The sequence below is a fragment of the Scyliorhinus canicula genome, chromosome 9 (genome assembly GCF_902713615.1).
Source record: "Scyliorhinus canicula chromosome 9, sScyCan1.1, whole genome shotgun sequence".
NCBI classification, from domain to species: Eukaryota; Metazoa; Chordata; class Chondrichthyes; order Carcharhiniformes; family Scyliorhinidae; genus Scyliorhinus; species Scyliorhinus canicula.
In genome coordinates, this window is record NC_052154.1 from 129,164,417 (window position 1) to 129,179,522 (window position 15,106).

The window sequence follows — 15,106 nt, forward strand, 5'->3', positions numbered from 1 at the left end:
GTAGTTCTTGCATTTCTTTGTTTTTATTTCTGATTTCCAGCATCAGGCAGTATTGTGCTTTTGTGATTCCAAAACCTGCTGATTCCAAGGAGCATTTATTTTGTACAAGATGAGGAGAATGTTTATGTGACAGTATGAGACTGTGCTTCATTGGAACTGAAAGCATTTATATTCTATAAGATTATAAAAGCATTTCATGGCGAGCCATGCTGCAGATGACTCTGGATTATCCATATCATTAGAAAATATTTTGAGTGCACCCTGCATATAGCTCGCTGCACCCAGAAGAACCTATGTGGCTGAACAGAAACCGTTCTCTGCTGAACAAAAGCCACCAGGATGTAGCTTGTCTAATTTTGCCAAGTCACCGGGTTGTCTGTAACTGCACCGATAATTTGACAGTTGATTAAATTAAGAAGTTATGATGAAAAGATATTGTCAGGCATAACTTTTGTACAATTTAGGCATGACAAATGGGCATTTTTACCATGTTTTATACTACTGAGCAGCCGGGGCAAAAGTTATCTTTGAGCTTCAGTCTTCAATGCCACAAACTCATTTCCTGAGCTGAACTCAAACCGTTGCAACCAAGAAAACTGGAACTGAATACCTGGCCTTTTCAAATTTGGGGGCGGAAACTTCTGCCCTCTCTAGCGGTGGGCTTGGAGGCGGGTTGCATTTAACTGGGTGGGAGGGTGCTGGGTGAGCATTTCGCTGCCTTCCTGCCCTCACCCAGATTAAGTCTGGGGCGGGAAAGACTACAAGATGCACTGCTGTAACTCACCTAGTCTCTTTCAACAGCACCTTCCAAACCCATGACCTCTACCACCTAAAAGGAAAAGGGCAGCAAATGCATGGAGTTACCCTCCAAGTCACACACCACCTTAGTTGGAACCGGGGGTGGGATTCTCCGTTGCCCAACGTCGATATCGTAATTGGCGATCGGGGGGAGAATCCCTTCCGACGCCTAAAGCGGTGGCGGCACCGGTTTGACACCGGTTTTCGAGTCTCTGCCTCTTCCGAAATGGCATCATCGTGTTGCGCGGTTCACGCCGTTGGAAAGGCATTGGCGCGTCTTCGGAAGCCCCTCCCCGATGCACCGCCCCCAATGGGCCGATTTCCGATGAACACTTATGCTATATTTTTTCACCGACCATTCGTGGCAGCTGCAGACTGTGTCCAGCGCGGCCGCTGGACCGCGGGGGGCTTCGGCAAGGTCTGGGGGGACTGGTGGGGGGTGGTCCATGGGTGGCGAGGGGGGGTTACTGGGGGTCATTGTTTAGCAGGCCGGTTCCGGGTATAGGGTGGATACATGGGTTTGAGTAGGGTGATCATGGCTCGGCACAACATTGATGGCCGAAGGGCCTGTTCTGTGCTGTACTGTTCTATGTTCTATGTTCTATGTTCTGGTGGGTCCAGATCCTGGAACTCCCTCCTTGACAGAACTGGGGGTGTACTTACACCTCACAGACTGCAGCTGTTCAAGAAAGCAGCTTCTTCTTGAGGGCAAATAGGAATGGGCGATAAATGTTGGCCTAGCCAGCGACGGCCACATCCCTTGAAATAATTTTTTAAAAATTAAATGTAAAATTCTCACCCTCATGCTTAAGCCCTTTCAGGATCTCTGGCCATATACCTCTGTAACCTTCTCCAGCTTACAACCCTCTGAGGTCTGCCGCTTTCCAATTCTGACGTTTTGAGTATTCGCCACTCACTTTGTCCATTACTGGTAGCTAATCCTTTCCAATGTGAGAATTTATTTCTTAACTTGTTCTATCTCTCTCTCTACCATAAGATTCTGTCTTAAAATCCATTATTTGACCAACCTTCCATATATTTACACTTTTGCCACAGTGTTGAAATTTCTCTGATAATGCTTCTGTGAAGTTCTCTGGGGTGATTTTTGATGCTAAAGGCACTATGAAAATGCAAGTTGTTGAGTTACTATCCATTTCATGTCAGGTCCTTCCAGACAGAAAACTTACATCCCATGAGTATTATCATAGAATCCCTACAGTGCAGAAGGAGGCCATTTAGTACTGAATGAGAATTAAATGAGTCAAGATACAAATGTATCTTGCTCGCTCAGTATTTTAAATAAATTCTGGTGTTTATATAGGCCTTAAAGAGAACCGTGATAGTTCTTTCATATGAACTTTCATCAGGATTGAAAAAAAGACTTTGCCACTATGGAAAAAGAGTCTGTATTTCAGCTGTCTGCAAGTTAACTCACCAAGATCATGAAACCTGGTGTATCGGTTGGTTTCAATGGTAATATTGCGGATAACATTAAACTCAGCACTGAAGGAGGTCCACGAGGTCACTGCAGCAACTGCAACTCCAAGGAACTAGTGTGAAACACAACAAAGGGGAAGGTAATGAGATGTGAGAGTCAGGACTACACTCATGACAAGACAGCGATAATATTGGAATATTTTATTTATTTTTTGCTTCTTCCACCACTTTGGCGATGGGAGCGTAAAATCTCGCGAGACGTCCAAATCGCGCTTCCCACCCACCTAAAAGCGTAATGTGATTGTCCCCCCCCCCCCGCTAGTGGCATAACAGGATTCCAAACATTCGATGTTGGTAACATTATTTCCATATATTAACATCACATTATCAGGCCTCTTATACCTGAATCATCACCCCCCAACGAAAGAAAGGCCATTCAGGGCAGCAGGGTAGCATGGTGGTTAGCATAAATGCTTCACAGCTCCAGGGTCCCAGGTTCGATTCCCGGCTGGGTCACTGTCTGTGTGGAGTCTGCACGTCCTCCCCCTGTGTGCGTGGGTTTCCTCCGGGTGCTCCGGTTTCCTCCCACAGTCCAAAGATGTGCGGGTTAGGTGGATTTTGGCCATGCTAAATTGCCCGTAGCGTCCTAATGAAAGTAAGGTTAGGGGGGGGGGGGGGGGTTGTTGGGTTACGGGTGTAGGGTGGATACGTGGGTTTGAGTAGGGTGATCATGGCTCGGCACAACATTGAGGGCCGAAGGGCCTGTTCTGTGCTGTACTGTTCTATGTTCTATGTTGGTGTGAGGGCAGACGACTGGATTCCCAAGACATGCACCTGCCGAGCAGACCTCTCCGAGGGGCTCAGATGAGGGGGCTGTGCCAGGGGTAGTGCCTGGGCAGCGATGGGCGATTGTGGGGGGGCGTGTGAGTGAGGTTTGGTTCCTGGTTAACACTTGTGCAGTGGGGAGACCTTCAAAGATGGCATCCCGATTTCCAAAAAACGAAGTTGCTGGAAGGGCAGGATCAATCGTGGGACTGGCCATTTTTTAGCTAAGTCCGAACAGTGTGGCGGAAAAAGCAATGCCGCTTTTCCCGCCTGCTATCGGCCTTTGCTGATATTCAGAAAATGTCCGCCTGTGGACGCTAACCAATCAATTTTTCAGCAAGGATTCTGGGAACATTTTTTACGTCTGTCTCCAAGAGATAATTCAACACTAAACCTTGTCTTTTGCATGCGATCATTTGAACATCCAATTTGAACCGAGAGCGGTCAAATATTCTGGGGAAGCCATCAACATCATAACATTGTCACTATCTTCAGCTGGGTTTCTACATTCGGGCTGGGGCAATCAGCATCTTTTATGCCCCGTGTGGCTTTTCTGTGGCTGAAATATTTTAACTAGCTTCACTGTCCATCCTCTCAGTCCCTAAGTGTGTGGTGTAGAATAACAAAGCCCACCATTGGTTAAAGAAAAGCAAGCTTCTTTCCATTCTGACCTTCAACTATCTATTTTAATTAGTTATATATTAACTATTTACTGCTGAATTTGTGTTGAACTCAGCACGTTCCATAATCCAAATGACCCAAACCTAAACTTGACTTTCACCCTCTGAGAAATGGATCCTTTCCTTTCTTGGATCATCAATTTTATTTTCGGAAATATTCTTGTTTGTGCTTATAGAATGGTTACCGACAGGAGGAGGCCATTTGGTCCATCAAGCCTATCCTGTTTCTCGGCAATTTAGCCAGTCCCACTCCCAACCCTTTTCCCGAACCCCTACCATTTATTCCCCCCTACATGTGTGTTAGGAAAACAAATGTAGTTTTCAGAGATTTATAGTTGTAATCTTTATGAATGAATGACTTCTTTTGAAACAAAAGGCTGATTTTTCTCAATCCTTTGGCAACTGGCTGGGAATCTGGAAAGCTGTCAATATGACAGAGGAAGGCATCAGTTGGTTGTCTGCCTTCTTGATGCCATTTTCCCAGCAGTGGGAAGGTTGGAAGATTGGCCACCTGCTGGGAGCCCAATTGGGGCAATTCAGTGGCCCAGTAAGGGCCTCTTCCTGCCTCTATGGGCATTTTCCCCACATCACGGGTGTTTGCCACCATGAGGGAAGACCACCAATGAAAGCTGAGCTGACAGCCTCCCAGCAGGTTCCAGCAGGGCCTCTCCTCTTTGGGCACTCCTTAGTCCACGCAGGGTACCCACAATGGCAATGCTGTGATCCCACAAGTACAGCGCTGCCTGTGCACCACAACCTCCTCTGCCCACCAGCCCACCCACCGAATACCAGGACCGGCCTGCCCTACCCCAGCATTCCAACCTCACTTACCCCACATTCAGGGAGATGTTTTCTCCTGTCATCTGCTGCCTCAGCAATAGCCACTAGGAGCAATCAATGGCGTTGCTGAGACTGCTCTGTTGACGGCCCTGGGATTGGGCTGGGGTAGACTCAAGCAGTGGGACCTCTGCTGTCTGCACAAAATGATGTCCATAATGTTGAATTAAACACATTTTTTGCAGAAAGAGTTGAGGGAGTTAATAATAGAATCATTATAGAATCCCTACAGTGCAGAAGGAGGCCATTCGGCCCAGCGGGTCTGCACCGACCACCCGAAAGAGCACTCTACCCAAGCCCCACTTACCTTCCCCATCTCCGTAACCCCACCTAACTTTCACATCTTTGGACACTAAGGTGCAATTTATCATGGCCAAACCACCTAATCTGCACTTCTTTGAACTGTGGGTGGAAACCGGAGCACCCAAAGGAAACCCACAGACACGGGGAGAACATACAAACTCCATAGGTCGGAAATGAACACGGGTCCCTGGTACCGTGAACCTGCAGTGCCGTGGGCAGCACGGTAGCATAGTGATTAGCACTATGGCTTCACAGTGCCAGGGCCCCAGGTTCAATTCCCGGCTTGGCTCACTGTCTGTGCAGAGTTTGCACATTCTTCCCGTGTCTGTGTGGGTTTCTTCCGGGTGCTCCGGTTTCCTCCCACAAGTCCCGAAAAACGCGCTGTTAGGTAATTTGGACATTCTGAATTCTCCTTCAGTGTACCTGAACAGGCGCCGGAATGTTGCCAGTAACTTCATTGCAATGTTAATGTCAGCCTACCTGTGACAATAAAGATTATTATTATAACCACTGTGCCATCGTGCTGCTCCTTGCCACTGTGCTGCCCCTTATGTTTTGATCAAGTACAGAAGGGCAGTTATCTTGCTGATTCCAGGAGGGTTACATAGACTGATCACAGGTTATAGTAACTCTTCAGAAAATAGCTTTTTCCATGGACAGGTAGGAGATAATAATTGTGAAAGTGCTGACTGAGGATGGCCAGATGTACAGATGGGCAACTGCCCAGGGGATCGTGGTCAAGTGTAAGTGATTCAGGGTAATGGAGGGGGAGGGGGCAGCATGGAAATGGATGGAGAGGGCGTACTGTGGAGATACAAGCCTGGGGGCCCTGGTAACGGCGCCGTGGCCGCTCCCTCCTACGAGGTATACCACGAGTCCGGTGGTGGCGGCTACCCTCAAGATTTGGGGGCAGTGGAGGCGACATAGGGGAGAAGTGGGGGGCTCGATGGAGGCTCCGTTAAGGGGGAACCATAGGTTCGTCCCGGGGAACATTGATGGGGGATTTCAGGGTTGGCACAGAGCGGGCATCAGACAGCTGAGGGACCTGTTTATTGATGGGAGGTTTGCGAGCCTGGGGGAGTTGGAGGAGAAATTTGGGCTCCCCCCGGGGAACATGTTCAGGTATCTGCAGGTAAAGGCATTTGCTAGGGGGCAGGTGGAGGGATTCCCTTCGCTTCCCACGAGGGGGGTGAGTGACAGGGTGCTTTCGGGGGTCTGGGTCGGAGAGGGGAAGATATCTGATATCGACAAGGTTATGCAGGAGGCGGAGGAGGCGTCAGTAGAGGAGCTGAAAGCTAAGTGGGAGGGGGAACTGGGGGAACAGATCGAAGACGGAACATGGGCTGATGCCCTGGAGAGGGTTAATTCTTCCTCCTCGTGTGCGCGGCTTAGCCTCATCCAATTCAAGGTGCTGCACCGGGCCCACATGACTGGGACGAGGATGAGTAGGTTCTTTGGGGGTGAAGACAGGCGTGTCAGGTGCTTGGGGAGTCCAGCGAACCATGCCCATATGTTCTGGGCATGCCCAGCACTGGAGGAGTTCTGGAAGGGGGTGGCGAGGACAGCGTCGAGGGTGGTGGGATCCAGGGTCAAGCCAGGATGGGGACTCGCGATTTTTGGGGTTGGGGTGGAGCCGGGAGTGCAGGAGGCGAAAGAGGCCGATGTGCTGGCCTTTGCGTCCCTAGTAGCCCGGCGAAGGATCTTGCTACAATGGAAGGATGCGAGGCCCCCAAGCGTGGAGACCCGGATCAATGACATGGCGGGTTTCATTAAGCTAGAGAAGGTCAAATTCGCCCTGAGAGGGTCGGTGCAAGGGTTTTTTAGGCGGTGGCAACCTTTTCTCGACTTTCTGGTTCAACGATAGGGTACGGGGACAGTAGCAGCAGCAACCCGGGGGGGAGGGGGGTAAGGGGGAGGGAAAAGGTGAGGGGGGGGCGGACGATGACTATGTTTGTTTATTTAATTTAAATTTAGTTTTAAGTTCTTTTGTTGTTCATTGGGGTTGGGGGGGTGGGGGATGGGATACATGCGTCGATACGGTCTGGGGGTGTTACAGTTATTATGGGTTATTTTGTTGCATTTCATTGTTTGTCGTTATGTTTTATATTTTCTGTAAAAAATTCCAATAAAAATTATATTAAAAAAAAGAGTAAGTGATTCAGCTGCTACTGGATGCAGATTTGGTACGAGCCAGGCAGCACGGGTGGAGTGCAGCCTCCGTATGTGTCCTGCAGAGTGGGCTGACTATCTTACCTCGGAAGGGAGTGTGCACAGAGGAGTTTTGAGAGTGGCACGAAGATCACAAGTAGCCCCGTGGTTTCAAGGGGGCATCAGATGAGTTTAGCCTTGTTCAACAGAGGGGAGTACAGTTAATGTATTTAAACACTGCATGCTTAAACTCAAAGGGCACCAAGATATAACTTTTTCCAGGGTGCGATTTTCCTAAAGGCCGGGAAGAAAAAGTACGGGTCTCAAGAGGAAGTGGAGAATGATTTATGAGTGTCTTTGTCAAACATTACACTGAGGATTGACAGACTTTGCAGTGAGGAGCAGGCACACACATTGAATTGAATTTTGGAAGCAAATATCTGCTTTCTTAAAAGCATTATTAAAACACTCTTAACATTCAACACTTCCACATTGTAAGTATTATATAGTATTATAACTTTGATAGGGGTGTCTGTGATTACAACAATATTTGAAAAAAGGGTCTATCAATCAAAAATGTTTGAGAAGCACTGACCTAGATAACCATATTATTCTCCAATTTACTGCCACACTTATCTGCATTTAACGTCTTTCCTCCACAGCTTTTGGTGCATATTGGGCTAACTCTTTTGCCCTCTGCTAACTTTATCATTGACAAAATTACCCTGAAGCTACAACTGTATCTGTCTCATAAATATGAACTGTTCTTGAAAATGACTTACACCAAGAACTTTTTGGGACAGAAATTTCAATCCTTCAATTGAGAAACTTAAATTTCCTTTCCAAAAAACTGAGGATAAATACTAATTTTGGAGTGTGGGTATAAGAACGTGGATGTAGAACCATTGAGTCATAAAGTCATAATCACACAGAAGAATGCCATTCGGCCCATCGAGTCCATGCTAGCTCTCTGCAGGGAAATCCAGTCAGAGCTCCACCCCGTAGTCACGCAGGTTTGCTTCCATCAATTGCACATCCAAATTGAAATCATCTCCGCTTCCCTCAATTGCAGCAAGTTCATAGAATTTTCAGTGCAGAAGGAGGCCATTCAGTTCATCGAGTCTGCACCAGCCCTAGGAAAGAGCACCCTACTTAAGCCCATGCCTCCGCCCTATCTCATAACCCAATAACATACCTAACCTTTTGGATACCAAGGGTCAGTTTAGCATGGTCAATCCACCTAACCTGCACATCTTTGCACTGTGGGTGGAAACCGGAGCACCCGGAGGAAACCCACACGGACATGGGGAGAAAGTGCAAATTCTGCACAGTCACCCGAGGCCGGAATTGAACCCGGGACCCTGGAGCTGTGAGGCAACAGTGTTAATCATTGTGCCACCGTGACGCCTGTCAAAAATTCCAAGTCATTACTAGTTGCTGTGTAAACAAAAGTTCTTCCTCACATGCTCCCGGTATCTTTTATCCAAATCTTTGAATTTGTGTCCCCTAGTTATTGTACCATCAGCTAATGGGAACAGTTTACTTTGTCTACCTCATCTAAACCATACATAATCTTGTACACCTTTATCAAATCTCCTTCACTCCAGAACAATCCCAGCTTCTCCAACCTAATCTTGTCACTAAAACCGTCATCCTGCAACCATTCTGCAAATCTCCTCTGCAGAACTAAACAAATTTCTCTCTTTAATAAAAAGTTGGATTAGTCAACCGTTCGCATATATATGCTGGCTCTCCTTTATTAATTCTTCAAGTGCCTGTTGATCTTTTCCCTGATAATTGTTTTTGAAACCTTACCCACCATTGATGTTAAACTGACTAGCTGTAGTTAATAGGAATGTCCTTACACTCATTCTTGAACAAACATATCACATTTGCCACTTTCCAATCCTCCAGCTTCTCAGCTATATCGACTGAAACTGGAAGATAATAGCAAGCCCTTCCTCTAGAACATAGAAATAGAACATACAGTGCAGAAGGAGGCCATTCGGCCCATCGACTCTGTACCGACCCACTTAAGCTCTCACTTCCACCCTATCCCCGTAACTCAATAATCCCTCCTAACCTTTTTGGTCACTAAGGGCAATTTATCATGGCCAATCCACCTAACCTGCACACCTTTGGACTACCCCAACTTCCATTATTAATATGGGATGCAAACCGTCTGGATCAGGTGCCTTATCCATTCTAAGCACAGCCAGCCTTTTTAGCAAAAAGTGCTGATGAATTTTCACCCGATCCATTACCTCTACCATCTCTACTTCTCAACCAATATTTTATCAGCATCCTTTCTCTTCCTTAGTGGACACTGATACAAAGTATTCATTAAATATTCCAGCATTTCCCCGAGCCTCGAGCATATACGATCCTCTTTTGTCCCTATCTGCCTGGTATGTTTTGGGGGAAAATTGAAGATATTCTTGAAAGAAATGGGACTGTCCAATCCGGGTCACTTGATGATAAACAGCAAAGTAGGCCATAAAGGATTTGTCCCATTAGAAACTGAAATTTGTACTGTCCTCTATCCCTATTTTGGTGACAGCTAATTGAAAGGCATTTTAAAAAATCGCACCATTTAAGGGTGAAGCGCCACATGTTCCAGGCATTAATAAATGAAACATTACAATGTTTCCCACAGCATTTGAAATTGGCAAACTCTGAGAAACCATAAGATGGCTGGTGTAGGAAGTGGAAAACATCTCATTGTGCAATAAGGGATGCTTCACAAAAGCTGGCCCCGGGAAGCAAACTGTTGCAGCAGAGTGGGAGTGGGTTGTCTGAAAAGTGCCCCTAAATTTTAATCTTGTGAGTTTATTAGCACAGTATAACTAACACAACCCGATGTTGCTGCTATCTGTTCACACTCTTTGATAATGCATCATCATGAAGGAATAATCACTCAGCTCTGATACCTCCCCAAAGTCCAGCAGCCCGCAGATATTCACTGTTTTACAACACGAGGATTGGGGCCTGGGCTGAGGTAACTCATATTTTAACATTAACATCACGAGGAAATGGGGGTGGATCATGATGGGGCGGCTTTAAAAAAACATTAAAAAAAACTTTATCCCAATAAGGCTTTCTTTTTTAATTGTTCATCAAAAGCATCACGTACACCCGAAACATCATTACACCCGAGGTTTTATTCTCTGCAAAGGAAGTGGCTTGCAAACATCCAATTTTGTATTAGAACATATTCCATTTTTCTTTTCAATTCCCACGCAGCGCATTAAAATTGCATTAGGGTAAACATTAGAACAAATATGTTATTTACCATGACGGTGAGACTGATGCCCAGGAGCTGGCATTTCGTGCTTTTAATCAGACACCCGATCCTCATGGTTGCAGCTACGTTAACTTTCTTTAACTCCAGTTGTTTGAGGTTCTGTGCAAGGCTGCCCTTCGCCAGCTTGTCACTCACTCAGTGTCAGTGGAGCCTGGTTCCCAGCTCGAGCTTCCACCCTCCCGCCCAGCATGTGCTTTGGGTGTATGCCTTTAATACATGTAAGGATGCAAACATGCATGTGTGAATATATTTATGCCTTTAATACATGTAAGGATGCAAACATGCATGTGTGAATATATTTATCAAAAACCCTTGCTCCAGCCATCCACACTGCAGTCGAACGACTTTTGCCATTTGCACATCTCTGGCAACAAATAGGACAAATAAAAAGAATACATTTCTCCCCATGCCGCTGTCTGGCGAGGTAGCAACTTTCTGGTAGCTCAAATAAAACCAGAACATGCTGGAAATACTCAGCCGGACTGACAGCATCGTTAAAGTGAAACATTGAGGTTGATGGTCTTTCTCTCTACAGTTGCTACCTGACCTGTTGAGTTTTTCCAGCATTTTCTGTTTTTATTTCGGCTTTCCGGCACCTGCAGTATTTTATTTTTGTATTCCGGTGGCCTGACCTATATGTGTTCACAGATGAAAATCATAGAATCCCTACAGTGCAGAAGGAGGCCATTCGGCCCCTCAAGACTGCACCGACCTCTGAAAGAGCACCCTCCCGCGGCCCCCTCCTCCGCAATCCCGTAACCTCACTTAACCTTTGAACACTCAAGAGTAATTTAGCATGGCCAGTCCATCTAACCTGCACATCTTTGGACTGTGGGAGAAAACCGGAGCATCCAGAGGAAACCCACACAGACACCGGACAAACATGCAACTCCTCACTCCAGCCAACCGAGGTTGGAATCGAACCCGTGTCCCTGGCGCTGTGAGGCAGCAGTGCTAACATAGGGCTGATGTTTGTCTTGCAGGGGCCGTCAGCAAAGGTTTGGTTAGAAGGCCTTTGTGTTTTGCTGGACAGAGAAGCTAACTACTACCTACTTAGTCTGGTGTCAAATCCACATACATACAACCAGGAAAAGGCTTGTTTCAAAAATGTAATATAAAATAGTTTGCAGAATGATCTGGGATTCCCTGCACTGGGATCCCCTTTCATGATCCACTTGGTGCAATTGCACAGTCTGAATCTTGCCCCTGGCCAGCTTCCCTCTCACTGCCCTTTCTCCCCAATCTCTGCCCACAGTTTCCAGTTGCAATCAATTGCCTCAGGCTCCAGAAAAAACAACAACAGGCACCAGATGGAAGCCCTAAAAAGCATCACACGCAGCATAATAAAAATATTGTTGGTTGCACTGCTAAATTATTCTTCTTAAGGGTTAGAATCATAGCTGAGAACTCAGCAGGAATAATATTTCCGGGAGTTGAATAGAAGGGAACGATTTTCCGTTGAATTACAGTTCGTTTTTGAGCAGTTCTGGGATTACATGGAATAAACTTTACACACAGTGGCTACCATCTCAAATCTGCCGCAGAAAATGCATCTGAATTATCCTTGCAGAAAATTCCTTTTAAGGCCAACTTGGAGCCCAATCCACCACATGTGCGCATTGCCATCCAGCGAGTCCAATCTTTGCTCCAAGCCTATCTCTAGTAATTACAGTCAATCTATAAATGGCAGTTGGAACTCTGGAAAGATTGGATACCACATTGAGAATGCCAGGTTATGAGCTAGTGTTACTTTGACGTCATATTGGCCTTTAGTATTTCAACGGTACTCATTCTGAACTTCTGCTGCTCGCTTGTATCAGCGCTGCTCAGCAGAAATAGACTTCCCAATTAAACACTATTATTATGCTGTGAATAAAGAGAGACACAGCAGGAGGTTGAGGACATGATACTGCTTGGGTGAAGTTAGCAACTTCACGTATGTCTGCATTTTTACCTTTGTGATGTTAGAAATCTTATTTCCAATACAGTATTAGATTCTCCGGCTTTGGGCAAAATCAGACAGGTAAATATTTAAAAAGAAAACACACATTTGGAATTTCAGGACTCGTCTCTGGCTGCCTGTTGGCAGACAGACAGTGTTGTTTGGAGGCCAGCTGATTATTGTGTGCGTGTATTGACTGTTGAATGCGGTTAATCTGCATTGTCGCTTTTCATATTTATATAAAATTTGTTTCTCTTGAGACATACTTGTTCATGTTCCATGTGTTATCAGCAGGTGGCGCTGTTTGCTTCCAATCCCTCACAGTGTCTCTCGCCAGATGTTAACAGGACAGCTATCCAGTCACCAGGATGTCCATTAAAGCTTTGAACACTGATCTCTTATTTTCCCTTCCAGGCTGCAAACCTGAGTTTGTGTGTTTGATTCATTTTATTCCTTATTCCCAATTTCCTTTCCTGAATGTGGAGATGCCGGCGTTGGACTGGGGTGGGCACAGTAAGAAGTCTTACAACACCAGGTTAAAGTCCAACATGTTTGTTTCAAACACTAGCTTTCGGAGCACTGCTCCCTGGGCATGGGAGAACAACATAGACCATGCAGGGTGACTACACTTGATCACTAGCAATTGTAGATTGTAGATTTACCACCCGTTGTAGATTGTCCTAAGCACATGAGTACAATGGAATTCCTTTTTGCTATGTGCCTCACTCTGTTTCTGAAGAGGCCTTTCACCTGAGGAAGGAGCAGTGCTCCGAAAGCTAGTGTTTGAAACAAACCTGTTGGACTTTAACCTGGTGTTGTAAGACTTCTTACTGTCCTTTCCTGAAGGTTCTGAGTCTTGTACCTCATTCAACTGAGCTTCCTTACGTGGTATGCATCACAACAATCAACCCACCCCTGTATACATTTGACATCTTACACCAACACTTTCCAACAGTTATCACTTGCTAGTGATCAAGTGTAGTCACCCTGCATGGTCTATGTTGTTCTCCCATGCCCAGGGGCTTGAAAGCCAATGTTTCTATTGTTGCAAATGTCAAGCTGTACTGGCTCAGCAAAATCTAAGAACTGAATCCAGGACTTCTCTATCACTGTGCAACATGCTGGCTTCACCAATTAAGCCTTTGAGGGAGTTGTGTTAACTCAATTCAGTATTAACCACATTAGATAATTCATCAAGGAGCATGACAATGCAAATTGGTACAGTTACCTAGTGTAACACAGTCTGCACATCCTCCCCGTGTGTGCGTGGGTTTCCTCCGGGTGCTCCGGTTTCCTCCCACAGTCCAAAGATGTGCAGGTTAGGTGGATTGGCCATAATAAATTGCCTTTAGTGTCCAAAATTGCCCTTAGTGTTGGGTGGGGTTACTGGGTTAAGGGGATAGGGTGGAGGTGTTAACCTTGAGTAGGGTGCTCTTTCCAAGAGCCGGTGCAGACTCAATGGGCCAAATGGCCTCCTTCTGCACTGTAAATTCTATAAATTCTATGAACTATGTAACAACAATGATCACACCATCCCCATAGTCCACAAGGGACCATCGGCATAACACACAAGTAGTTATAGCTGGAGGGGAATCTCTCTGAAACTAGCATGGCTTACTACAGGAATCTCTCTGGCTCTTTCCACCTGTTTGACCATGCCATGATCGCCCTTTCCGTGGTCAACAAGTCCTGGAGTTGAACTTCAACCCAATGCTTCTGGTTGAGAAGCAACGGCAGTCCCCACTGCTCCACAAGACTTTGATCACCCCATGTATCTCCCCCTAATTCCCTCCTTGTGCCTGAATCATCTTGAGTACCCAGAGTGCACTGTGAATTCCGGTATAAACAAATTGAATTGTAGGTATTCATCAAAACCCTCGCCAACCATGTTCATGTACCCAGATATATGGCCACCCGTTATAGATTGTCATAAGCACATGAGTACAATGGAATTCCTTTTTGCTATATGCCTTACTCTGTTTCTGAGGAGGCCTTTCATGGCAGGCAGTTATTATCGATATATCGTGACACAATTCCACTTGGATCCAACAAATGACCATTTCCCCACCTAAATTAACAGATTGGCCTATCACCACTGAGACTGATGGGCTTAAAGTCCTCATGCCTTTGGCTGTTAGGATCCTAAATGGAGTGAGCCCCTTGGGCAACTACAGCTGTTCTTGTAGTGCACAGATCCACAATTCAATGCGAACAATAGGTTCAGTACAAATTGTCACCAGTTTCAATAAATAGGTCATCAGGATGTCGGAGGGATGAAGTATCAACTGATAAAGGAGTGGCTGACCTGCTGAGGTGAGGGCTAAGTATGATTGGTTGAGCAGCATTGTTGGAGTTTTAGTCCAATCTCTGCTATGCCCAGCATGAAAATGTGTCACGTTGATTATAGGTGCACAATAGTGTGTAAATGCCTTAGTCATAGTGGTACTGAGCCATACAGAAAAGGAAGGTCTGAGCTTTGACCACAGATGTGTGCTAATTGGTGATGCTATCATTGATGTCTGAATGATTGGCTTTGTGAGATAATCAGCAAGACTTCCGAATTAGATTCATGTCCAGCGATCTGCTAGAAAGGCATACAGGTGAATGTTAAGTGTTGAGAAGATTGGGCTAAACTACGATGTCATCCACAGTCGACACTGGCCCCTACTATTCAGGCTAAGATGAAAAATAAGCACTTTCTCACAGGGCAGCAAACGCCCATGGAAGTAAACCCAGAAAGCATTGGCTATTCTTCATAATAGAAGAAAACATTTGCAGAAAGAAAACCTTATCAAATTGATATGAGTTTTTATTCTAAATGTTGGGGTAAGA

At 45.8% G+C, this 15,106-nt stretch overlaps 1 protein-coding gene across 1 annotated transcript in view; it reads right to left on the bottom strand.

Annotated features, from left to right (window-relative positions):
* The window catches only part of LOC119971679 (tetraspanin-32-like), a 109,080-nt gene extending 98,609 nt beyond the window's left edge, over nucleotides 1–10,471 (bottom strand). Inside the window, exons 1-2 of the mRNA XM_038807562.1 lie at nucleotides 10,321–10,471; nucleotides 2,234–2,348 (exon numbers count right to left, since the gene is read on the bottom strand). Coding sequence (XP_038663490.1) covers nucleotides 2,234–2,348; nucleotides 10,321–10,386 — 181 coding nt within the window. The 5' untranslated portion in view covers nucleotides 10,387–10,471. The remainder of the gene's footprint in view (nucleotides 1–2,233; nucleotides 2,349–10,320) is intronic.
* Nucleotides 10,472–15,106: the final 4,635 nt, after the last annotated feature.